At 40.0% G+C, this 27,927-nt stretch overlaps 2 protein-coding genes across 2 annotated transcripts in view; one reads left to right on the forward strand and one right to left on the reverse strand.

The window, feature by feature from the left end:
* The window catches only part of LOC138979760 (carbohydrate sulfotransferase 10-like), a 114,320-nt gene that overhangs the window by 23,395 nt on the left and 62,998 nt on the right, over positions 1-27,927 (reverse strand). The window lies entirely within an intron of this gene.
* Positions 1,872-12,369, forward strand: LOC138979746 (uncharacterized). Its single transcript, XM_070352487.1, has 7 exons — positions 1,872-2,030; positions 3,780-3,912; positions 5,017-5,063; positions 6,373-6,472; positions 7,506-7,630; positions 10,237-10,340; positions 11,630-12,369. The coding sequence occupies exons 2-6, from the start codon at positions 3,801-3,803 to the stop codon at positions 10,306-10,308; spliced, it is 456 nt and encodes a 151-aa protein (XP_070208588.1). The 5' UTR covers positions 1,872-2,030; positions 3,780-3,800; the 3' UTR covers positions 10,309-10,340; positions 11,630-12,369.

A 27,927-nucleotide genomic window follows, 5' to 3' on the forward strand; every position in this document is an offset into this window, starting at 1 on the left:
AATGACTGGTTAAATTTAAAGAAAGTTATTCAGTAAAATGTTAGTTTATTTTCGTAATTCTACACTCCAACACAAAAATTAAACTAGAATTGGGATCCGAGTTAACCAAACAGGTTTTGCCGACCGTAGCCTGGAACTGTGACCTTGGACGGACTCAGAACCTAAGTCGAAACTGTCTTTGATTCAATGAAAACTTTCATTGTGTGTGCTTTCTTTACTATCTTGAAACTAATTAAAATGCATTAAAAAGCAAATCGAACAGTGGTTTGAATGTAGATTTAACACACATAAATTTACGGATGCACTTGTTTGCACTTCATTACTTCAGCGACGTGGCTTTAGCATGGGGTAGTAAAGAGGAACACACCTCGCTTGCTCACCTATTTTACATACCACAGACAACTACAGTGCTTTGTTGTGGTCCACGTTGTCTTTGGTGTACGCATGGGATATACAGCTTACAACACTCGTGGTTTTTTTTTAATATGGCATGTATTTCAGTCAAGACCCAGCGGGAATATCATCGGGATCCACGAGCCTATCCCTATGATATTCATCCGCTGGGTCTTGACTGAAATACAAGCCATATATAAAAAAAACCACTCGTGTTGTAACCTATACATATATATATATATATATCCCATGACCTCCCTTCTTTGTCTCTGTTACTTCAGTATGGGTATATATGTTGTATTTTTATAGCTCAATAAATACATCATGGACTCAAAAAAATATATGATAGTGCAGATTCCGATTTGGGCGAAGAACTACTTTGCTCCCGACCTTTGACCTCGCGCCGAACAATGTGACACATTTGTATGAAGTTCCAAAATCGTATTGCACGGCTCAGAAAACCATATCAGTTGCACGCAAAAATGAATCTCAGAACTGATCTGATGTATGAGATGCAATAAGCAAACGTTTCTTTCATTATGAAAGCAATGCAGGTCGAAAAAAACGAACATTCAACTTACAAGATAACCAGATGCTAGCGAACCAAAACAAAAACACGAGTACCCTCCCCTTGCTTCGTTAGCAGACGACTTATGAGAATCTGTCAGACCGTCCTTACCTGGCACGGTTGGGCTTCGCTATCATCAGCTGTTTCACGTGTTTTGCGAGCAAGTCTACTCTTTTGCCTGGCTCTGCAGTAAGTCCACATTGGCGATGAAGGTATCCGAGAACTTAACATGTGTGTATTTTTCCGTAATCCAGTCATATTCCTTCAAAATGCAATCAATCGGCGGTGACAGACGTGTCGGTCGCGTTTTCCTCATACCCATACCAGTTTAAGTTCATCCATGCAAACACAAAGGCTCGTGTCTCCCGATGATATTCATCCGCTGGGTCTTGACTGAAATACAAGCCATATAAAAAAACCACTCGTGTTGTAACCTATACATATACATCTATATATATATATATATATAATTCAGTAATATATATATATATTAGTACAAACAGTCTATAGGTCGACTTTTTGTCGACCTATAGATAATTTTCATTGAACTTTGTAGTTGGGTCGACCAAAAGTCGGTCGACCTATTGTTTTGGCCTCTCTGAACCTCGTTTCTGTCCCAGGACGCTTGATCCACTGCGCTAACGAGGAAACACATCGAGACGTCACTGGTAAAGAAGATGCAGATAAATCAGAATCAAACTGAATGAGAACAGTACCATTTTGTATTGCAGTCATTAGGGTGACTACTCTGATTTTCACCTTTATGTCAACATGACATTATCTTCAAATATATTTGGTTATGGGAGTGTTCTTTCCGTGAAATCCGAGCTGTTGTCTACTTTCAACAGTTTTAACACAAAACCACCAAAGTTGACTTTCTAACGTCTGCATGCATTTAGAATCAGTTGAAGCACCATGCGACAACGCTGAAAAGTTATATCTTGGCCTATTTTAAGAATGACGTCATTGACCTCACAATGAGGCGCACCCCAGCGCGGCGAAACTGAAAAATGGCGAAGCTGCATGATGACTCGATTGATGTGTTTCTGGGAGAGTGAGAGAAAGAAAGGTGAGTTGCAATGTGACACGAATGCTGAACTTGTTGTATGTGTTTGTTTACCACTTTCTTTTTTGTTTTACATGCCACTCAATGGGAAAATGCTTCCGCTTGGACATGAAAAGTAACTTTTGTTATGCTATTTCGACCACGCAGTGTTCGCCATCTTAGAAAATCTCGTCATCATGTTCATGGCCTGTGCTGAGGCCTTCAATCTTTACCAAATCATTCTAAGCTTGACCGTGATAAGGACACATATTGTTAGATTTCGTACAGTCGACGGGCGAACGAATGTTCTTTTGAAGCGGAGATATGATTATGAACGTTCGGACATTTTCAAACTGAAGTCATTCAGTGATTCAATTTGCTGCTGTTTTGGGTTCCACACACGCCAGTTGTGGATAGTTTTATGTGCAAACAATCAGAGGCTCGTATATTGTTCATTTGAGAATAAATTCATATGATAACGATCATAATATATAATATTATTATATATGGTAATACAAAACAAATCTGTTGAATTTACCTAGCCTCGTGTACACATTGTTTTTTACTTATCTGGAAGGAATACTGTTTGTGTTTCTTGCTTGTTAGAACTTAGAGGCACGCGTTAATTGAGGTCTAACGAATGACGTCTCACAACGTGCGTGGTCGTCCTTGGCGGTCAAGAAAGCCGCCGCGATCATTGCGCAGACAACACTTCTAAACCGACAATATTTTTTGTGCGCATCACGTGCTCCACATAAATTGGCCGGAAACGTGCGTGGTCGTCCTTGGCGGTCAAGAAAGCTGGCTCGCTGGGGTGTTCAGTTCTTTTTGGCTCACCTGAGTAATCAGTTAGTCTATGCATGGATTTAATGTACATCCATGGGCATGCAGTGTTACTGTTAGACTGTCCGGCATATCAAAAAACTTTAACGTTGGGTTTTTTTTTGACATAATTTGATTTTGTCTTCGATAATGAGTGTAACGACAGAAAACGTTCATTAAATATGCTCATCAGAGCTCTGTTTTCAATAACCATCCAGCGCTATTTGTTCTAACCGTCACCTCTGGTTTAATCAACTTAAAATACATTTCAGAGCTTATACTAATACTAAGCATAATGTTGGGCTCAAAGTTAGCGGTGTGCTTTTACGTGGTAGTTAGTGATATTTGATATCTTTCGCTGTTATATAGTGTGAAGTACAAAGAAGTTAGGCATACAGTGACACTTTCAATCAGTTGTGCCACACATTGATAAAGATACATGCAACCTTATGAAAGAAACTATGCGCACCATAACAAATATGCCCAGGTTTATTGCTGTTATTAGTGTTAATGTGTTAAAGCATTCCCTGACTTGGCCAGCTATACCTAACATTTCCACCAAGCTGTTAAAGAACTGACTCAGGATATAAAAAGGGCAAAGCTCCACTTTTGATCAGCTTTAACTAAGCTTTGAGTTTGACAATCAAAATTATAATATTTACAATGGTTGCCCTTGAATGATGACTTTATAAATGATTTTTCTAGAGATTGACTGTCAACAGTTTTCCAATATGATAAAAAATGGTTTTCACTCAATGTTCACACAATGTTGACAGGTTGATATGTGTAGGTGTTACCTAAGTATTACATGCAGAAATATGTTCAATGATGTGTGTTTATCATTGTGAGTATGTGGAAAAGAACTTAACCTGTAATTTTTGATGACATGATGTGATGTGTTATGTTTGTGTTTAAGATTAATTCATTATAATATTTGAAATTATCCATCAGGCTAATTTGAAGCTGAGGAATATGGCGTTGGATCCTGGATACTTTGCTCACTATACCAGAGGGCAGTTCATGTTGCAGCTCTCTTTGTCAAACTTAAAGAAACATGGAAGCCTGACAACAAGCACAAGTTCTGGTAAGAAATTTACTCAGTTGATGTTCAGGGGATTTATTTTGAATACATGTATTTAGTTTTACTAGTACCAGCCATATATACAGGTTTGCAAGCTTAACTAAAGTCAAAGACCAGATCAGTGAATAGGATTCTTGTCGGTCATCGGTCACTTGACGCATAGAATTGTGAAATGACCGATTGATTTTTCAGTGAGCTGGTCATTGACTTTTCAATCAATCTGTCATCGAAATAAGCGATGACCAAAACAATTTTCTAAATGATCTAGATGTTGAATTTATGCTCAGTCGGTCAATGACCGATACAGTACTAAAATCAACCTAATTATTGCCAGATGTTTTGAATCATTTGCAAACCAGGAAGATATATAATATGTATTCAAATCAATAGATGAGCGTTTTCAATCCTAGCTTTATTACACAACAACATTAACAGATCACACATTAAAATCCTTGAAACTCGACATGTGAAGATTCATGAAAAATAACGAACGATCATGTATAGTAACAACTAACATTAACAATATTTAGAGTATGTATCCGGCACGGTTGGCCTAGTGGTAAGGCGTCCGCCCCGTGATCGGGAGGTCGTGGGATCGAACCCCGGCCGGGTCATACCTAAGACTTTAAAATTGGCAATCTAGTGGCTGCTCCGCCTGGCGTCTGGCATTGTGGGGTTAGTGCTAGGACTGGTTGGTCCGGTGTCAGAATAATGTGACTGGGTGAGACATGGACTGGAGCCTGTGCTGCGACTTCTGTCTTGTGTGTGGCGCACGTTATATGTCAAAGCAGCACCGCCCTGATATGGCTCTTCGTGGTCGGCTGGGCGTTAAGCAAACAAACAAACAAACAAAAAAGAGTATGTATATGAGCGCTCAAACTCGAAAGAGCTTTACCCAACAAAACAATTCAGTCAGGGCGTTTTCTTCAAAAAGCATGAATGGATTACAAGGGCATCCTTATATTAGATACATAATATGGTCACTTGAAATCTACCAGATTAACTGAGAATTGTTTTTCTTCTCTGCTTGTTTACAAAGTTTAAACTTTTAAAAGTTGTTTTTAAATCACCATTGTAACCAGTTCAGTGTGCATTTTCTCTGTACAGATAAGTCCAGTATCTCCAGAATACTCACCACTCCTCAGACATTAGAGGTATGTCAGTGCTCTTTTCTTTTTGTCATTTTGTATTACTATTAGTTCTTCTTCTTCTGCGTTCGATGTCTATATTATCGTGGGAGCGTAGACAGCCGATTTTCTCCCCACGCCAAGTTGGCTGCTGTCTTCCGTCTTCGGTGGTTGAGGTTCTTACTCAGGGTTGCCTCCTCCCCAAGAGTAGCTGCCTTGCTGGGCTGTCGAGTCCACTCTACCCGGGTTTGACGTCGAAGTTTTCCTTCTCGTAGCCTTTGCCTTTCCCAAGGCGCACACAAGGCAGTGCGGGTTTTGAAATCGGAGTTGTCCTTCTCCTAGATGAGCGACCATCCAAGGTTAACGAGCCCCATCTGCCCGAAGCAGCTGGTTTTAAGGCGCCAGTGACCCGCCTGCATCCCTTCTCCTGTTAGTCGAAGACAGGGCCCGCCACGTGAAGGCCAGGAGCTGGATTTGACTGTCAGAGGTGTTTGGAGACACGAAGCCATTTGGAGCATTTCTTGGGAAGTAGGCGCTTATCTCTACTTCCACCCCGGCATAACAGTCTTTGGGCCCCATTACTATTAGTGTCTACTTCCTTCTTCTTGTAGAATTGATTTGCTACTGACTATAGACAAATATGGTACATTACATTCCTTATTCTTCAATCAATCCTCAATATAGACATTGATAGGTGGTCTGTGGTTTAAAGCCAGCTATGTTGATACCCCAGAGAAGTCTGTTACACCACCATTGCGCTTGTGTGCTTCAAGCTTGCGATATTAGTACATCCGTTTTTGTGTGTGTTGTGAAGGCTCTGTGGTTTACACCTATCAACATCGTTTACTGTTACTGTTAGTGGGTATTACAAAGAGGTTAGGCAGACAGGGACACTTGCAATCAGTTGTGCCACTTATTGATAAAGATGCATGCAGCCTTATGAAAGAAACTATGCGCACCATAACAAATATGCCCAGGTTTATTGTTCATTTGCTGTTATAGTTTTTATGGCCAGCTACCTAACATTTCGACAAAGCTTTTAAAGAACAAACTCAGGATATGATTATAACAAGGGCAAAGCTCCACCTTTGATCAGCTTTTAGCTTTGTTTGACAAACAAGATTTTTATATTTACAATGGTTGCCCTAATGATGACTTTACAATTGATTTTTGTAGAGATTGACTGTCAAAAGTTTTCCAATATGTTGTAAAATGGTTTCCACTCAATGTTGACAAGTGGACATGTGTAGGTGTTACTGTTACATGCAGAAATCTGTTCAATGATGTGTGTTTATGAGTGTGTGGAAAAGAACATAACCTGTAATTTTTGTTTCAGAATGAAAACTACTGCCCGGAGAATGAGACAGGAGCTTCTTCAATCTCAGTGGACTACCCTCTCCTTCAACCAAGCAACCAGAAGACTTTATATGATCAAGGTACATGATTTTCCTCCGCTCCTACTTGAAGTTGAACATTTCTGTTTTTGTTAGTTCTGCCTCTGATCTCTACAATATGCATGTCATGAGCAATGAACTGTTGTGTTGCTTGTTATCAGTAATATCACTCTTCTTCTTCTTGGTTTAAACAAAACTTTATTCAATTTTAATCATGACAAGAACAATGCATGGATGATTACATACTCGAGCATATAATGCTTATTTTAAGCAATCATAGTAATTACAAAACAAAGGTTAGCATGATGGCGGAATAAGTACATTAGCTCCTTTCAGGAAACGAAAAACAAAACAAAAGACAAAACAGATACACAAACAAGCAGAAAATGGGAAGGGGTTGGTGATACAGGAGGTGGGGAAAGGGCAGCTAGCTAGTAGCTAGCTTAAGGGAAAAAGAAGAAGAAGACTTAGAGCGCCAATATTTGAGGGGATTTTTTCAATTGTAATAAGTGCACATAAGACACTCGCACAAAGTTAATGCGTATTGTGATCAGAGGAAAAGTCACTACATTGCGCATAAATCGAGACATAATTGATAAGTCGGAAAACAACAAAAGAACATGAGAGAGGTTATGGGGAAAAATTTGTCAGGCAGCATGTTGCATGACAGTGTCTAATAAATGTAATGAGTGAAGTATAGAGGCTCATTTACGGAACCTGCCCGTCTGTCTAATATAGTCCTTCCGGATAAGTAGCCAGTGAAAATCTTCAAGTGTAGCAACCTCTGTTTGCTTTTTCAAATGGCTTTTATAAGTACTTCAAATCTGTGTTATATGTTATTGGGATATCACACACCCTGAGGCGCCAAACGTGGCCGAGTGAAGTGGAGCTCCGCGAAAAGCTGTGGGGGACAGCGGCATCACTGCGGCTGACTGCGGGATTTGCACTCAACACTGGACTGGACATCTAGACGTATGGCCGGGAACGTAGAAGAAGAAGAAGATTGGGATATCATAATTATAAGCTTTCCAGCCCTGTTTGTCTCATTGCTAGTTTTCATTTAATTTGTTAACAGAGACCTACAGACCAGTCTTGAACCCAGCAGCAGAAAGCAGGTCAGAGGTATCATCGACTGCGATAGCAGACAGGTCCTCAGCAACATCAGCAGAAAGCAGATCAAATGTTGACAGCCTGCCCTTAGTAAGTGTTGATTTTGTTACTGATATACTGTAGTACCTGCAAAGTATACGGGTCTCGATGAACCCACTTTTTGTGCTGTTTTTCAAACAAACTTTGCAGGTAGGATTAGGTGCATATCAGCATATTGTGTGCCAAGCTTGGTTGACAAATATTTAGCGATTCATGATTTATTAGCGATTTTTCAGTACACAATCAGGGATGTTGCCACAAATTCATACCTATAGGACAAATGCCCTGAGCTCTTCGGCATCAATAGGACATTTGACTGCTTTCAGACATTTCAATAGGACATTATAATTGTGTACAAAACACAAAATTATCATGTGCAAACACACATATCAGTACATGCACCAACATTGTGTGCAGGACACACACAAAAGAGAAACAAACTAAAAAACGACCAAAAACTTCAGCACTATCACGGAAAGAATATCAAATATCGTGCTGTCCGAAGGAATGGAGTTTTTATCGGACCATGACCGCGCTCAGTTGAAAACGATAGGACATCTGACCGCAATGCGTTTATGTGAATCGGACATTTGAGCCTTGTAATCGGTCTATGTCCGATGTCCGACGCCTAACCACATCCCTGCACAATATGCTGATATGCACCTAAACCTACCTGCAAAGTTTGGTCGAAATATACCGGTTTCGATGAACCCACTTTTTGTGCTGTTTTTCAACCAAACTTTGCAGGTAGGGTTAGGTGCATACAGGCATGAGCAAGATCGGTCGCCCACTTGCCACAGGCGACCAGAAATGAGTGTGGGCGAGTAGAAAGTTTTATAATGATCGCCCGCTTGGCGAGTGTAAATTTTGGGTCTGTGGTATCAATTTCCAAGCGACGATTGTCTGTTGTGAAGCACGTTGTCGTCTACGATTGCTAAAATTAGATGTGATCGGAGCTCCAGTTCCAGGAAATTCTCTTTAGTGACCAATCAGAATGACCTTATGATTTCAGGGTTATCAGGACTTTTTGTTGACACGATTTTAACCAATCAGTATTGTCGACGCAGCATGTGTGTCTCAGAAGCCTAGGCAGATCTGAAGCTGTAAACATGTAGAAATACTTGGACAACTAGCCAAACCAGAGGGAACGGAGTCCGAGAGATTAAAAAGTATGACTCCGGACAGAGGAAGCGTTCCTTCCAGGCAGACTACACAAAAATGTCATGTTGTGTACAGTACTGCTTGCAAAAAGCATGCCGCTTCTGAGAAGGAAAGAAAGGGGCCATTCGTTGTTGGTACGGACAAATTAAGCTAGAAAACATACGTGCACACGAAACATCAAAGTCTCACCAACAAAACACCAAAAAATGGGTAAACTCAAACAAAAAGGTTGAAGACACCGAGGGGGGGACACGCTATGCACCAGCTAACGCAAGACTAGCGTGCTCATGTCGCTCAACTAATGCGATCTGTACAGGCGCTTGCAAAGACCTGCTCGCCTTTCACCACGTTTGAATGGATAGAATCGTTTTGTTGTTTGGAAACTCATTTTTGTGGGCAAGTGAAATTGTTTGTGGGCTAGTCAATTTTGAATTTCACTAGCCCACAAGGCGAGTGAAAATTCTGGAACTTGCTCATGCCTGTGCATATCAGCAGATTGTGTGCCAAGTTTGGTTGACAAATATTTAGCGATTCATGATTTATTAGCGATTTCTCGGTTTCAATTCCCCTCATTTTGGTTGTATACACCATGCGTGGTTTCACAAAATGCCGTCTGTGTCTATCACTGTGTGCAGCTGGCTGCTATACGTTAAGCGGAGCTAACGTCCAATTACCAGCGGATGGCTTTAAACTGTCCTGGCGTTGCGTTGCTGACTTGTTCTAGTCTGCTGTTGTTCTTGGGAAGAAGGAGAATTCATACTCATTTCTCTCTCATTTCTCATTACTTTATTGTCCCATCGCTGGGAAATTCGGGTCGCTTCCTCCCAGTGGAAAGCTAGCAGCAACGGAGTCCAATTACCAGCGGATGGCTTTAAACTGTCCTGGCGTTGCGTTGCTGACTTGTTCTAGTCTGCTGTTGTTCTTGGGAAGAAGGAGAATTCATACTCATTTCTCTCTCATTTCTCATTACTTTATTGTCCCAGTGGAAAGCTAGCAGCAACGGAGTCGCGCTACCCAGGTGTCTGCGTGTTTGGGTGTATTCAGCCACCTGCACTTATGGCAGAATGACCAAGGTCTTTTACGTGCCATTGTGATGACACGGGGGTGGGACATGGCTTCTGTCTCTGGGTCTGCACATAAAGTTGACCCGTGTCCGTCCCGGCCCGAATTCGAACCTGCGACCTTTCGATCACAAGTCCAGTGCTCTACCAACTGAGCTACCAACCGAGCTACTGGGCGGTTTGAGCTGTTGTTAGTTGCGGCTGGCTGCTATACGTTAAGCTCGGCTAACATCCAATTACGAGCAGACCGTGCTATACACGGTGACGCCGTGTCCCCTCGGACATCCTTGTCTAGGTTTTAAAAAAAAAAATTTAAAGCACCTTACAACAAAGTGTCATGAAATCTTATGTCCATGCAAAAGTTAGGCTGAAACCTGTACAATGATATTGTTTATGAGTATGTAAAAAGAACAAAACCTGGATATTTTGTTTCAGGACGAAGACTACTGTCCTGACACTGAGAGTGAGACGGGAGCTTCTTCAATCTCTGGATTATCCTCTCCTTAAACCAAGGACACGGAGGACTTTATATGATCAAAGTACATGATTTTCCTCTGCTCTTACTTGAACCTTTCTGTTTTTGTTATTTTACCGTCAAATGTTTTGCTTTATGTGGTCTGAATGCCACTTTTCTGTTACATAGTGAACTAGAAAATACAGGGAAACCTTGAGGCTAAGAGACTAAAGTGCATCTGTAAGACTAAGACGAGTATATTATGGTTGAACAAGTGGGAGAGCCTCTTAAAGATAAGAAATAGACAAATTTCAAAGCCTGAGTTACAGAATCTTTTTGATGGTTGTATTCAAAAGGTTTGACTGTACCTAACTGACTCTGCACTTGGATCTCTTGAGGTTAAGTTTCTTTAAATTCGAATCAATGTTAAATTCAAAATAAGCAGGGGAAAAGTTCTTGTGAGCAGAAATTTTGTTTCAATATCAGGCGTGCACAAGATCGGTCACCCTTGTTGCCCTAGGCAAATAAAAATTAGTGTGGGCGAACAAAATTGAGAATGTGATCGCCCGCAGGGCGGGTGTAAAATTTGCGCTCAAGAAACTTCTTCTTCTTCTTCTTCTTCTTCTTCTTCTTCTTCTTCTTCTTCTTCTTCTTCTTCTTCTTCTTCTTCTTCTTCTTCTTCTTCTTCTTCTTCTTCTTCTTCTTCTTCTTCTTCTTCTTCTTGTGCTTGAGCTCCCTGGGCCATCCCTTTTTGCGAATGAGAATTTTGCGTTTATGGCCGTTTGTTTATTATACCCTGCCACATGGGCAGCCATACTTCGAGAGATTAAGAGAATGGTATTTAATGTGGAGTTACGAGATAAGAAAAGCCGAATGCGAAAGTTTGTGTCAGTCGGCAACTGAGTTCAGGACTACAGCCCACGAGCGGAACCGCGCGGTATAGGACGTTAAGAGTTAATTCAGTAGCCCACATTGTGACATGTATACAATTTAGAAACTTCCTCATGCCTGAATATAGCCAAAATTTCAATATAGCCTTTATTTTTTTTATCAAATACTAAGAAGAGCTTTTGTTAGGGCCTAGCGGTGATTTGAATATAGTCGGGAATTCATTCAATATAACGTTGTGTCAATACAACAGTGCTTCTCTATGTTAAATTACAATGCAATAAACTGCTGCTTCTGATTTTATTGCTAATAAACAGGCTGAATTTTTACCTAATATGAAGAAAGTTTCTAAGTTTACAAGATGGGTGTCATGAGCAATGCACTGCTTTTATAAGTACTCCAAATCTGTGTTATATTTTATTGGAAAAACAAGCTTTCCAGCCCTCTTTATCTTATTGCTAAAGTTCTCATTTAATTTGTTAACAGTGACCCACAGACCAGCTTCGTACCCAGCAGCAGAAAAAAGGTCAGAAGGACTGAAATAGGAGACAGGTCCTCATCAACAGCAGCAGAAAGCAGTTCATCATTGTCAGCAGTTTTAGTCAAGCAGTATGTAAGACATGTTGAGTCCTTTGTACTGGAAACTTGCATTTTCCCAGTAAGGTTATATATTGTACTGCGTTGCAGGCCCCTGGGGCAATTTTTGATTAGTGCTTTTGTGAACAAGAAACAGTTAACAAGTGGCTCTATCCCATCCCCCCCTCCCGCAGTGGGGCACTGCGGTTATGAAATTAAAAGCCCCTCCTGTTTTTGGAACCGCAGGAGCTTTCTAGTTTGCTGTTAGGTAGATTTTTGGTTCCTCTTTCCTGTCATGCTCTCTTTTTCTTCATGAATTCTTTTCTTTTTTCTGCCTTCTTGCTCATTCACCTGTATTTTTTCCAAAAATCTCTTCTCTTGCCGCTTGTCTCGCGATTCATGTATAGTTTAATCTGTTAGTGTTCTGATGTAAGTCCAGCAGTAGATAGGTTAAGCCTATTTTAACATACTGGAAACTGGTAATCTTCCAGTAGGTATTAATTTAGTTTTACTAAAGCCTGCTGGGACACAAGTAATGGGTTAGTGCATTTGTAAACAGGAATCGCTTGACAAGTGGCCCCCTTCATCCCCCCCTTCCTCGTCCTGATATGGCTCTGCGTAGTCGGCTGGACGTTAAGCAACAAACAAACAAACCATCCCCCCCCCCCCCCTTTCCCTTCGCGATATAACCTTGAACGGTTGAAAACGACGTTAAACACAACATAAATAAAGAAAGAAAGATTGTCAGCAGCTGGGAAAAGATCGCCATCAACACCAAAAAACAGCAGATTATCATCAAGAGCAAAACGCGAGTCGTCATCTACAGCAGAAGGCAGATCATCATCAACAGCAACAAATAGCAGATCATCATCAACAGCAACAAATAGCAGATCATCATGACCGGCACAGTTGGCCTAGTGGTAAGGCGTCCCCCCCGTGATCGGGAGGTCGTGGGTTCGAACCCCGACCGGGTCATACCTAAGACTTTAAAATTGGCAATCTAGTGGCTGCTCCGCCTGGCGTCTGGCATTATGGGGTTAGTGCTAGGACTGGTTGGTCCAGTGTCAGAATAATGTGACTGGGCGAGACATGAAGCCTGTGCTGCGACTTCTGTCTTGTGTGTGGCGCACGTTAAATGTCAAAGCAGCACCTCCCTGATATGGCCCTTCGTGGTCGGCTGGGCGTTAAGCAAAAACAAACAGCAGATCATCATCAACAGCAACAAACAGCAGATCATCATCAACAGCAACAAACAGCAGATCATCATCAACAGCAACAAACAGCAGATCATCATCAACAGCAACAAACAGCAGATCAGCAACAAACAGCAGATCATCATCAACAGCAACAAACAGCAGATCATCATCAACAGCAACAAACAGCAGATCATCATCAACAGCAACAAACAGCAGATCAGGAACAGCAACAAACAGCAGAACAGCAACAAACAGCAGATCATCATCAACAGCAACAAACAGCAGATCATCATCAACAGCAACAAACAGCAGATCATCATCAACAGCAACAAACAGCAGATCATCATCAACAGCAGATTGCAGATCATCATCAACAGCAGAAAGCGGATCATCATCACAAGCAAAAAGTAAGCCATCATCAACAGCAGAAAGCAGATCATCATCGACACTAGAAAGCAGACCATCATTAACACTAATAACAGCAGAAAGCGGAGCAGCAGCAGCAGAAAGCAGATCGATCATCAACAGCACAAAACAAATCACCATCAACAGCAGAAAGTTTGTCAGAGACAACAGCAGAAAGCAGGTCAGAGACAACAGCAGTTACAACGGAATCAACATCAGGTAGCCAACCCCAGAAACAAGCTATACCAAAACAAAAGAAAAAAAGACCGAAGCGGCCATGTGTGTACTGTGGAGAATTTCAGGCTGTGCTTCCGCGACACCTACGTCGAAAACACAAAGATGAAGAGGCAGTTAAAGCAGCATTAGCACTCCCAAAGACGGAACAAGATTGTGTATCTGATGCCTTGAAGAAAGAAGGAATCTATGCCAAAAATGTTCTCTTGCAAGCAGAACAAGGAGTAGGAGTCACTTTGATTAGAGAAAGGTCCCAGGGCACCCAGAAAACAGTGATGTGCAGTTCATGTAAAGGCTTTTACAGTAAATCAAGGATTTGTCAACACAAGAAGATGTGTTCCAGTGCAGCTTCATCAACAACAGGCGCTAGAACAGTTGATTTTTCTTCCTTAAGATCAGATGTTTCTACTCGGTTTCAGACAGAGGTTTTAGACCGCTTCAGACATGATGATATCGGAGAAATATGCCGCAAGGATAAAGTGGTTTTGCTTCTTGGTCAGAAATTATGGGCAAAAGCTGTACAAAAAGATAAACGTGGGGTCATGTCAGACATGCGTGCATTTGCCAGCCTATTTAAGAAAATGAACGATGTTGCTTAAGTCAATAATCTCACAAAGTTAAAAAACAAAGGATTACTGTACACACAGGTGAAGATCTGTTTCAGAGAAAGAATTTTGATTACTTGACACAGGCAATCCAAGAGCTTTCACATGATGAAAACGGTACAGAAAAGTCAGGCCAGAAAGTCACCATCGGCTTTGTGATTAAGAAAGCTGTTAAGGTGATGCGTGGCTACTATGCTCAACACAACCTTTACCCCCCGCGGGTTAGGGGGAGTCCCATATTGGTTGGGACTAGAAAGAATTTACCCGATGCTAACCAGCATGTCGTAAGAGGCGACTGACGGTTCTGTTTCTTCTCTTCTTTTGTCTTATTTCTGCCTTACCAGTCCTTTCACCTATATTTCCTTCCAAGAAAACTCTCCCTACTATTCCCTGCAGTTTTCCAATTCTTTTCTTGTTGTCTTATTTCTACCTGACTGGATCCATCACCTTTATTTCACTTACCAAAAGTCTTCTTTTCCACATCCTTATTTCTCTGCACCCCGCATGTCGTATGAGGCGACTAACGGATTCTGTTTCTCCTTTAACCCTTGTTAAGTGGTTCTTGTATAGAATATAGTCAATGTTTGTAAAGATTTTAGTCAAGCAGTATGTAAGAAATGTTTAGTCCTTTGTACTGGAAACTTGCATTCTCCCAGTAAGGTCATGTGTTGTGCTGCGTTGCGGGCCCCTGGGGCGGTTTTTTGATTGGTGCTTTTGTGAACAAGAAACACTTAACAAGTGGCTCTATCCCATCTCCCCCCTTTCCCCTATCCCATCTCCCCCCTTTCCCTCGTCGCGATATAACCTTCGTGGTTGAAAACGACGTTAAACACCAAATAAAGAAAGAAAGAAACACAACCTTTTGGACCAGGGCGATGAACTGCAGACATTTTATGATGTCCTGAATTTGAACTGGGACTTCATTTTTTACTCTGCATAGCTGCACTGTGAACAAAGGAGAAACAGTTTTGAGACAGCCGGAAGATCAACCTGTGGAAATAGACATCGCAACTTAGAAAGAACATGTTGGGAACTCAAAGTCAATGATGAATGATAATTACAAACTATGGGATGTACACCAGTTCATCATTCTAAGAAATCTGATAGTTACGAGACTCACAATGTAAAATGCGCGTCGTGGTGGAGAACCCGCTAGACTGACAACAACAGAATGGAAAGACGCAGAAGATGGAAAATGGATTGATGAAGATCTGGTTCAAAACGTGTCGGATCCTCTTGAAAAGTCCCTCATGACAAATCACAAACTTGCCTATCAGGCAGGGAAGGGAAGTCGTCGCCTCGTTCCAGTGTTGATTCCCAATGATACTCTGGAACCCCTGCGCAAACTGATGGAGGAAAGAAGCACTGTTGGAATTCACAAAGACAATGTGTTCCTGTTTCCAAACACTGGACAGTCAATGGATCATGTTACAGGCTGGAATTGCATTAGCTCTGTCACAAAAGAAATGGGCGACAAACTGAAAAAGCCTCATCTGTTGATAGCGGATAAGTTCAGACACCGATCGTCTACTGTATTTGCCTTGCAAGATGTTCCAGAGAGTGAAAGAGAGTTGTTCTATCGGCAGATGGGTCACAGTGGTTCTGTCAACAAAAATGTGTACCAATGTCCGTTGGCTGTAATGGAGGTGACCAGGGTGGGTGGATTTTTACAGTCACTGGACATGCACGGCAAAACTTGTGGCAAATCAGTGTTAGTGACTGCCACTTCTTGCACTGCCAGTTCTTCAAGAACTTCAGATGCACATTCTACGACTGCTGCTGTCACTTCTTCGAGTACTTCAGATGAGCATTCTACGACTGCCACTGCCAGTTCTTCAAGTACTTAAGATGAGTATTCTACGACGGCCACTGCCAGTTCAAGTACTTCAGATGAGCATTCTACGACTGTCACTGCCAGTTCGTCTAGTATTTCAGATGAGCATTCTACGACTGCCACTGCCAGTTCAAGTATTAATGGTGATTCTTCTGTTGCTGCAGCGGAAAGTGAGTCTCGAAAAAGATCATACTAGCTACCAATGGGAAGCTGTGGACACAAAAAAGGTTGAGGCATATTTCAAAAGTGACATACAGAAGACTGGGAGAGGTGTGACAGGGTCATTGCCTGGCATCAAAGAAATTCAAGCTTTCTTGACAGTGCACAATGTTTTTTGTGGTATTCCACTTGAAAAGAAACAAAAAGTCAGCTTGGTATGGAGCAAAAAATTCAACGAGAGAAAGAAGTTCAGGAGCAAAGTCGCTTTTGACACTGTGTAAATTTCATCTTATCTCATGACTTCCTACACAGTTCTGATAGAGTTCCAATTTCCCAAAGATTAGGACTATCATTGTCAGTAGTTATGGAGTGAAAATGATGCAACAACCACTTTCCATTCTCTTTTTCATCCTTTCCTCATGATCTGGAGTTGTGTTTGAAAGTGTGTAGATCCTTCACGTCCTGATAGGAAAGTTTCATGGAACATTGGTGGGTTTTTTGTTTTTTTTTTTTTCAAAGCAAGGTTAGCGTGTCCTATTGTTGCATCCCGCAGTGGGGCACTGCGGTTATGAAATTAAAGGCCCCTCCTGTTTTTGGAACCGCAGGAGCTTTCTAGTTTGATGTTAGGTAGATTTTTGGTTCCTCTTTCCTGTCATGCTCTCTTTTTCTTCATGAATTCTTTTCCTTTTTCTGCCTTCTTGCTCATTCACCTGTATTTTTTCCAAAAATCTCTTCTCTTGCCGCTTGTCTCGCGATTCATGTATAGTTTAATCTGTTAGTGTTCTGATGTAAGTCCAGCAGTAGATAGGTTAAGCCTATTTTAACACACTGGAAACTGGTAATCTTCCAGTAGGTATTAATTTAGTTTTACTAAAGCCTGCTGGGACACAAGTAATGGGTTAGTGCATTTGTAAACAGGAATCGCTTGACAAGTGGCCCCCTTCATCCCCCCCTTCCTCGTCCTGATATGGCTCTGCGTAGTCGGCTGGACGTTAAGCAACAAATAAACAAACAAACAAACCTATTGTTGCATCCAGTTGAGAAAGACTATTGACCAAGTGGCTGTTAGTTTGCTCTGTTTTAAACAAGGTTAGTGTGTCCTATTGTTGCATCCAGTTGAGAAAGACTATTGACCAAGTGGCTGTTAGTTTGCTCTGTTTTAAACAAGGTTAGTGTATCCTATTGTTGCATCCAGTTGAGAAAGACTATTGACCAAGTGGCTGTTAGTTTGCTCTGTGTTAAACGAGGTTAGTGTGTCCTATTGTTGCATCCAGTTGAGAAAGACTATTGACCAAGTGGTTAGTGTGTCCTATTGTTGCATCCAGTTGAGAAAGACTATTGACCAAGTGGCTGTTAGTTTGCTCTGTTTTAAACAATGTTAGTGTGTCCTATTGTTGCATCCAGTTGAGACAGACTATTGACCAAGTGGTTAGTGTGTCCTATTGTTGCATCCAGTTGAGAAAGACTATTGACCAAGTGGCTGTTAGTTTGCTCTGTTTTAAAGGTGCATGTCAAAAAAATTCTGAAATTTCTATTTCATCATTGCATTGTTTTCTTAATTTAAAAAAAAACCACTTTTCAAACAATAACCATCTTTCTATCTGAAACAACACGGCCATGACAGTCTTTTAAAACAATCTTGTATTATCCCATAGGCTAGGCTACCTAAGTTCCTCTGCGACATGTTTAGTTTTAAGCCGGCAGAGCCCGTTATTTAAAGGATTTGGGCACGCTGAATTCATAAATATAATTGATGTTGTCATCACAACAGGAAAATGCCTATTATGCAAGTTAGACTGCTTTTCAAACGCCATTTTGAATATTTAATTTTACAACTCGAACGAGAGGCATATGTAAGATAAGCAGATAACAGAAATGGAACCAGCATGGTCAAATCACCTAAGAGCAACCAAATTAGTAGAAAATATAATTAATTACGAGGCTTTTTGACTGAAAGCTACTTTCCCTAGGTTAAACTCTCTCCTATCACCCCCAGACCAGTCCCCCCCCCCCCCAGGCCAGTTGTTAAGTGTTTCTTGTATAGAATATAGTCCATGATTGAAAAGATTTTAGTCAAGCAGTATGTAAGACATGTTAAGTCCTTTGTAGTGGAAACTTGCATTCTCCCAGTAAGGTCATATATTGTACTACGTTGCAAGCCCCTGGAGCAATTTTTTGATTGGTGCTTTAGTGAACAAGAAACAATTAACAAGTGGCTCTATCCCATCTCCCCCACTTTCCCCATCGCGATATAACCTTCGTGGTTGAAAACGACGTTAAACACCAAATAAAGTAAAGATTGAAGGATCATGAACATGCTGCTACTGGTGATGTGATGATGTGATGATGTGGGGGTAGATTAATTTGATTTTTTCTTTATTGAATAACTATGCAAGTAATTGTGTACATGTTATCATAATTTCATTGCATTGTTTGCAGTGCAGGTATTCCTTACTGATTTTGTTCTTTTCTCATAACATTGTTTACTGTTGATACCTTAAAACGAAGTGAGTTAATTTTCATTTTTCCATGATCAAGGCTTTTATGAACAAAGGCGTTATGATGTCGTGCTATCAGTTAAGGTGGCAGACCAGGGCAGAAAAACCTGGTGCTGATATGTGTCAGCCAGGATCTACAATGGTTTGGTCCATACTCATTGAGGTTTCCTTTCAAAAATTTTAACATGGAATTTGTTTCCAAAGTAACTTAATGTAAATTATTTTATATATGGTGCCAAGAAAATCAGTCGGATAATGGAGGTGGTTGTTATTGGGAGGGGTCGTTATGGGAGGTTTCACTGTATTCAACTCGGTGATCTGATCACGAGAGTAATCACAATCAACAGTATGCAGATATGTGGTGGAAAGGGTGGATTAAGAATAAGGTTTTGTTACCACACATGAGGTAAACTTGAAGGACATGACAAAGTTTAAAATCACAGTACAGTAGTGTTGTCATAAAATGTGAAAATTTTTCAGATACATGTATTTGAACCCTCAAATGCTTTTGCAAGTCGTCCGGTATCAAAGCAGCGGCCTCTTCTGTCGACAAAAAAGCGTTGCGACTGGACACCGCCATCTTGGCAACTCAGAAACGAGATCGGCAGTTTTGCTTACGTAACCGTGGCAATGGTCTTTGGTGGTCTGAGAATGTGTACTCTCTACTACATGATAGATACCCTTTCACTTTCAGTAGCTTCCCCTGTAGAATCACTGCAGAAATGTCTTACCCTAAGTTTGGTCTTTTTCTTATGAGTGCGACATTTATGTTAAAATGTCTTGCACTTCTTTGGTTTGAAGAATGTCAGCCAGGTATGGTTTCCCTAATGTTCTCTTTCCAAATGATGTGGTTAGGTTGTGATAAAGAAATCAGAATTTTAAATCTTGACATGCAAACTTATTCGGACTCATTTCGTATCAAAAAGGTTAGTCACTTGCGCTGTTGCTCTGTTTGCTGAGTGTGTGCAAGGGCTCTCTGTTACTGTTAGATGCAAAGTCATGTAAATGATGCTGTTGATCATTTTGCCAAGGTCACAAAAAAGACTAACATGGTCCCAGATACGCATCAAAATTAGTTTGAAACTATTTTATTTTCAAGAGAAAGGGTCTTGTTTGATTAATATATGATTTGTATTATTCAAATGAATTATGTCACCCTTGGAAAAACTATACACAATAGAAAGCAATGATTCCTGAAAATGGCTTCTCTGTTTTCCTTAGATTCCTGAATTCAAAACCAATTAAGAGTATGAAAACACTTTTTAGACCGATTAATTGCTCTGTACCTCTTGCTTTTTGACATTTGTAGGGGACCTGTGTTTCTGGTTTACTATATGTCAAGGTTCCAACAGGGTCCCTTGATCCCTAAATGAATAATTGGGTGTCTTCAGTTCAAAGGCAACTATGTGTTTGCCTTTTGATGTCTTGTTTTATTTTCATCATTATTGATCTCATGTGCCATATGATTCTTATAAGGTGAGAAGTTGAGCTAAATTGGCTTTTCATCACCCCCCCCCCCCCCCATTTTTGAGTCACTTGAGAAAAAGTGACTCTATGTAATCGGTCAGTGTTAGTCTGTCCGGCCGGCCGTCCGTAGACACCACCTTAACGTTGGACTTTTCTCGGAAACTATCAAAGCGATCGGGCTCATATTTTGTTTAGTCGTGACCTCCAATGACCTCTACACTTTAACGATGGTTTCGTTGACCTTTGACCTTTTTCAAGGTCACAGGTCAGCGTCAAAGGAAAAATTAGACATTTTATATCTTTGACAAAGTTCATCGGATGTGATTGAAACTTTGTAGGATTATTCTTTACATCAAAGTATTTACATCTGTAGCCTTTTACGAACGTTATCAGAAAAACAAGGGAGATAACTAGCCTTTTCTGTTCGGCAACACACAACTTAACGTTGGGCTTTTCTCGGAAACTATAAAAGTGACCGGGCTCAAATTTTATGTGAACGTGACTCATTGTGTTGTGAATAGCAATTTCTTCCTGTCCATCTGATGCCTCATATAATATTCAGAACTGCGAAAGTGACTCGATCGAGCGTTTGCTCTTCTTGTTGTTAACCATACAATAACGCAGAATGTTTTTTGCCATGTACAGGTGCTAATAAGATACAGGGATTTTACATTTTGTTTTTGTTTCATCAGAATATCAAGAAGGTGCCAAATTTATGGACTTGATTATGTATGATTTAAACTTGACTCTGGTGTATCATACGTTAAACCTTTTGAAACTATTCTTCTTTCTTCTTGTTCTCAGTTTTCTTATCAGCATTTGCTTGTTTCTTATCTTTTGAAACTGGTCTTTAGTGTTTCATGAATAAAGTTCTAAAACATTTTCAAGGATTCTTGGTGTTTCTTTCAATAAAGATACTTTTCATTTTTGTGTGGATGTGACACAGGTAAAAATTAATTAGTTTATGACTGAGTTATCTTTAATATTTAATTTATACATTACATGTAATTGTTTTCATTTGATAATGCTTTTGTGCTCATTTTGATGCAGTCAACAAACTTCATACCATCATTTTTTCTTTGTCACATCCTTATCAACCGATTTGACCATTGCAAATCTATGTCTGTAAAAAACCGGCACGGTTGGCCTAGTAGTAAGGCGTCCGCCCCGTGATCGGGAGGTCGTGGGTTCGAACCCCGGCCGGGTCATACCTAAGACTTTAAAATTGGCAATCTAGTGGCTGCTCCGCCTGGCGTCTGGCATTATGGGGTTAGTGCTAGGACTGGTTGGTCCGGTGTCAGAATAATGTGACTGGGAGAGACATGAAGCCTAGTGTGCTGCGACTTCTGTCTTGTGTGTGGCGCACGTTATATGTCAAAGCAGCACCGCCCTGATATGGCCCTTCGTGGTCGGCTGGGCGTTAAGCAAACAAACAAACAAAATGTCTGCACAAAAAATGTTGCACTGACACATTGTTTGTTTTCTGCAGCGTAAGAAAACGCTTCATAGGTACATCACTTGTCGCTGGAGGGGAAAACATCTTGACAGTTTTGGGAAGATTTACATTATTATAACCACCAACAGATTTCACACATTTTCATATTCAACTCTTTCATACATGACATCCACCTATACACTGGGCTTGGCTTGGGTTTTGTCAACTGTAGGTCCATTGACTGACTTAGCCATGAATCAATCGGTCATTTTGCATACCAATCAGTATGTCAACAACAAAACTTTAAATGTGAACATCGGTTGTCTGCAAACTGAAAAATATGGCTTTGAAGTTAAGATAAAACTTATTACCCAATAACGATACTTCATTTGAATATTTTTCTCTGAAATTTCATACATCGTAAACAAAAGCTAACTGACTGCTGCATGTCAATCGGTCCATTGACAGACTAAGATGCGTATGTATCGGTCTTTTCTGAATTTAACTATACAGATGACCGACGCCCAAACCATACCCTGTTCATATAACAGATGAATCCCTGATTCCAGTTTGCACAGTTAAACAAATTAGGCAAAAATATTGCTATCAAGCTCATATAGCTATACGGTTTTTCGTGCATTTGTTAGTTTTGTTTCTTTATAAGTATGAAGAAGGGTCACTACACACATCAGGTCAGATTTTTACACACACTGCTGCAAGAAAGCTATATTATCTTCTTGTCTTGTTTCTGAGAATTTAATTATTAAGAGCCTCATGAAGAGACCTACGCAGTAGCTAATTAACCATATACAGAAATGACGACTATGCTTTTATTATTATTATTAATTTCCATTATTCCATTTTCAACAACACAAAATGTTGGAAAGAGACTGCAAGGTACAGCACAGCACACAAAACCAGATGACCCCAGACATTTCTCAAATATTCAATTTAAAAAGGCAGTTTATGTAGCTTGCATGTCTGGATGCAAAGTCCCCCATAAGTGTAAGGGAAGGTATAAACAACTTAAAACATATACATGTATATATATTATACTGAGGTAAACCTAGTGTAGTTTTATTACCCTCTGGATAAATATTAAAGAGTGCGTATATGTCAACCTATTGATGATTTTGTTCGTTGAAAAAATTGACCTAAAGGGTAGTTTTACGGCATTCGTTCAGTAGGTCGACCACCAAAAATGTGTATATCTTGTACTATGGTTTCAATGAAATTGACATGTTGCCACATTAAAGAGCTATTTTCATTTATGATATTCACTTATTAACATCCTCATAATAATTCAGCTAAGGCATATAGCTATGGTTGACCTAATGAAGATTTTTAAAACGGTTAACCTAAGTGCGGATTTGTAGATATATATATAAGTTGACCTAAAGGGTAGTTTTACAGCAGTCGTCTTAATGATGTACTTTTACATAATTTCAGTAGGTCGACCACCAAAAATGTGTATATCTTGTACTATGGTTTCAATGAAATTGACATGTTGCCACATTAAAGAGCTATTTTCATTTATGATATTCACTTATTAGCATCCTCATAATAATTCAGCTAAGGCATATAGCCATGGTTGACCTAATGAAGATTTTTAAAACGGTTAACCTAAGTGCGGATTTGTAGATATATATATATATATATATATATATATATATATATGTACAAACACCACTGTAAATGCCCATCAAGATACCTAGTTCGTCTGATTTGATTGTATTCGCATTGCTGCTCATGATTCAACTCTACCCTTGACTTTCATGAACACCTTTTGTTTGTGATCGTACTTCATTGTTGTTGTTCTCCTTTCTTTTGGTTCTTTGTGAGTTTTCCTTATTGTTTGTATTTACTTTCTTTTCTTGTTTTTCATTTACAGTTGCTTTTTCACATAGTCATATCGCTCTGTTCCAATTTATACACTGAACGTAATCCTAAAAATGTCATTCCTACTTAGAACTTCGATATTTCTGCTCTGTTCACTCAACTGTCCTCTTTCTCCTTTCCTGATAGAGACATTTTTTTCTCCGTCCAAGTGTGTGCTTCCTCCGAGAGACCAGTGTGAACGATCGCCACCGCTTTTGGCCCCGTCTCCTTTTGTGTTCCTTAGCGAAACTGTGACATAATGTCTGTATCACTAGCCTGTTACAGGGCCAGAATCGAGGGTTATCACTCAATAGCGGTCGGCCTGTCCAATAAAAAATTGAACTTGAAAAAAGTGCGTCTTGATCGCGAACAGTTATTGTCTTTACTGGCATGCATAGTCTCGAGTGTAGACATCGTGCAAAGCATTAACGTTCTCCCCCCTATTTGCAGCGACCATTCTGTGCCATGTGCGACAATTAAGAAACACATACATAAAACTTCTGCATCTAAAAGAACAATATTTAACTATTCCAAATTAAACAAAGAAAAATTCCTTATCGAACTGAGGAAAATCGACTGGATGAGCATTGCAACGCTACACACTGTCAACGAAGCTGCCAGGTCATTTTCCGAAAAGCTGTTAAGTGTCGCAAGACTATGCATGCCAGTAAAGACAATAACTGTTCGCGATCAAGACGCACCATGGATGACAGAGGAAATTATAAAACTACGCGACAAAAAAAGATCAGTTCATGATACAGCAGTGCGACTAAACACACCTGAGGCTTGGGAACACTTTCGTATGACTCGCAATAATTATACTGACACAATTCGTAATCGGAAATTAGAATATATAAAAGGATTAGACAAAAAAGTATCCAGTGGAGATAACTTTGGTACTAAAAATTGGTGGAAACTAGTTAATCATTCTTATCAAAGAAAGGATCAAACCCCAATGAAATTCCTCCTTTGACGTCAAACGGAACAACCTACTATACTAACCTAGAAAAAGCAAACTTGTTCAACGACTTCTTTATCCAACAGTCCATTGTCGAAGACGATATGTCAGACATTCCTGAAGTACCAAGGCTTCCTTGCAGAATAAACACTCTCACACTTTCAGTCGAAGAAGTTATAAATACGATTAACAAACTAGACAAAACAAAAGCAGTCGGTCCAGACGAAATCCACAATAGAATTTTAATTGAGAGCTGCGAAGTGATTTGTGACAGCCTAACTGCACTGTTTAATCGGTCTTTACGTGAAGGATTTTTTCCGTCAGTTTGGAAAATAGCCCACGTTTCACCAGTCCATAAAAAGGGAAACAAAGATACATGTAGTAATTATCGTCCAATCTCTCTCCTAAGCTGTGTTGGCAAAACACTAGAGAAATGTATACAAATTCATGTCTTTGACTACTTAACACAACACAATATCATTACAGAGTCGCAGTCCGGTTTCATCCCTGGAGACTCAACTGTTTACCAGCTTCTTACAATATACAATGACATATATATGCAAATCACTCGATAATAGAATAACTACCCAAGCAATCTTCTTTGATATATCCAAAGCATTCGATAGAGTTTGGCACCGGGGCTTATTGCATAAACTCGAAGCCGCTGGATTTAATGGGCCATTATTAAACTGGTTTACAGACTACCTAACAGATCGAAAGCAAGCAGTTGTGTTAAAGGGCGGTAAATCAACTTATCTTCCAGTAGCAGCGGGAGTTCCTCAAGGTTCAGTGCTTGGACCTTTGCTCTTCATAATTTATGTAAACGACATTGTACGTGATATAGAATCTACGATTAAGCTTTTTGCTGACGACACTAGCATGTACTTGTCTTTAGCCAACCACAACATCCGTGCCGAAATTTTAAACTCAGATCTTGAAAAAATTGTTAATTGGGCAGAAACATGGAAGGTAGCATTTAACCATGCAAAAACTGAATTGGTGAACTTTTGTACACAAAGAACCCCTGATATCGCAGATCTAAACTTTGGCAATACCATCCTTGAAAGTTCCCAAAATCACAAACACTTAGGAATAATAATACAAAACAACTGTAAATGGGATGAACGTATACAATTTCTTGTTGCAAAGTGCAGAACTCTCGTAGCTTGCTTGCGTACATACAAATATAGACTGAGTCGAAAATCATTGGAAATTATGTTTAAATCCTTCATTCTACCACACTTTGATTATTGCGACATAGTATGGGACAATTGTAGCAAAACCCTAACAGATGAACTCGAAAAGTTAAACCTAGATGCAATACGAACAATCATCGGAGCTGTCCGCGGAACCAGTCATTTTAAGCTTTACGGAGAATCTGGACTCCAATCATTATCTGAAAGGCGTAACCGTCATAAACTAACAATGTTCCATAAAATTATTCACGACAAGACCCCCCCATACCTACAAGCAGCACTCCCACCTCTCGTAGCAGCCAACAACCCCTACCACAGACGCCGCCCCTTAGAACGAAGTATACCCCCACATCGAACAGAAACGTACAAAACATCCTTTTTTCCTTCGACAACAGTACTCTGGAACCAACTACCTGAACAAATACAGTTAACCGACTCCCTCGGGGAATTTAAACATTACTTAACAAAAGACGACACACAAATTCCCGTTTACTTCTACAGTGGCAGTCGACAAACACAAATAATTCACACAAAAATGAGACTTAAAATTAGTGATCTAAAGAAAGACTTAGTTGAGCGACACCTTGCGGAAAACAGCGTATGCGACTGTGGTGATGGAACAGAAACTGCAACACACTTTTTATTCCCTCTTTCTCTCTTTGTCTGTGAGTCCGTCTGTCAGTTCGTTCGTCAGTCCGTCTGGTCTGTTTGTCTGTGTATCACATCTCTCTCTCTCTCTCTCTCTCTCTCTCTCTCTAACGCCGCTCTCTCTGTGTACCAGCATACAACTGAGAGGCGAAAAAATAAGGCCTTAAAAAAAATAATGCCTTACAAAAATAAGGCCTACACAAATAAGGGCTTATTTTTTATGGGCTTATTTTTTTAAGGTCTTATTTTTTAGGGTCTTATCTCCAATATGACCTTAGAAAAATAAGGCCTTATTTCTTGTAAGGCCTTATTCTAAAATAAGAAAATAAGGCCTTATTTCCTGAAATAAGGCCTTATTCATTTAAGGTCTTATTTTTGGGATTTTTGACACTTTGTGCCAAGGATACCCAAATCTTTATGCACTTGTATCGTCAAAGAAACACATTATTTCAGTACAGAAAATCGAATCACCAAAAGAACAGAGTATACATGTACGACTTACTTGCACAAGAACACAACTGTAGTTCAAGATAAACTTGATAAAATCCACATTTACGTCAGAGCACATAGATCCGTGTCTGCACCGGTCAGAAACCGGGAGAGAGAGGAAGAGAAAGAGAGACAAAGAGAGAGAGAGAGAGAGAGAGAGAGAGAGAGAGAGAGAGAGAGAGAGAGAGAGAGAGAGAGAGAGAGAGAGATATTGAATTGAATTGAATTGAACTTTAATTAACAAGGTCTTAGGATTAAGATTTAAGGCTACGCCTTTTCTTACAATCTGTCCTTGGGACGCACAGACACACAATGATAAAATTGAAAAAATTAAAAATTAAAAAGTTAAAAAGTTTACCAACAAAAGGAGGTCAGAAAACTTCAGCACGTGATGATAAAGATGATGATGATGATGATGATGATGATGATGATGATGATGATGAGACATGAAGAGCGAGAGAGAGAGAGAGAGAGAGAGAGAGAGAGAGAGCGAGAGAGAGAGAGAGAGAGAGAGAGAGAGAGAGAGAGAGAGAGAGAGAGAGAGATCATGAAGCAATCACAAAAAGCAACAACAAAATGTTAAAAAAACAACACGAAAAGGATCTGCTGACCAAGCAAAGGCACGTACCCGTTTCTTTCCTTATACACACCCGGATCACTTCAATCCTCAATGAAACCCCGTTTCGAATTCGCGGTCGCTTAATTTCCAAAGATAGAAGGGTGGACGTTCAAAAAAGGGACACATAGGGAGAGAAAGGGGGGGGGGGGGGAGAGACACAGACACAGACAGAGCATGAAACAATAACAAACAAGTCGCGTAAGGCGAAAATACAATATTTAGTCAAGTAGCTGCCATTTTTCAGCAAGACCGTATACTCGTAGCATCGTCAGTCCACCGCTCATGGCAAAGGCAGTGAAATTGACAAGAAGAGCGGGGTAGTAGTTGCGCTAAGAAGGATAGCACGCTTTTCTGTACCTCTCTTTGTTTTAACTTTCTGAGCGTGTTTTTAATCCAAACATATCATATCTATATGTTTTTGGAATCAGGAACCGAAAAGGAATAAGATGAAAGTGTTTTTAAATTGATTTGGACAATTTAATTTTGATAATAATTTTTATATATTTAATTTTCAGAGCTTGTTTTTAATCCAAATATAACATATTTATATGTTTTTGGAATCAGCAAATGATGGAGAATAAGATAAA

This window comes from Littorina saxatilis, linkage group LG11, assembly GCF_037325665.1.
Source record: "Littorina saxatilis isolate snail1 linkage group LG11, US_GU_Lsax_2.0, whole genome shotgun sequence".
NCBI lineage: Eukaryota > Metazoa > Mollusca > Gastropoda > Littorinimorpha > Littorinidae > Littorina > Littorina saxatilis.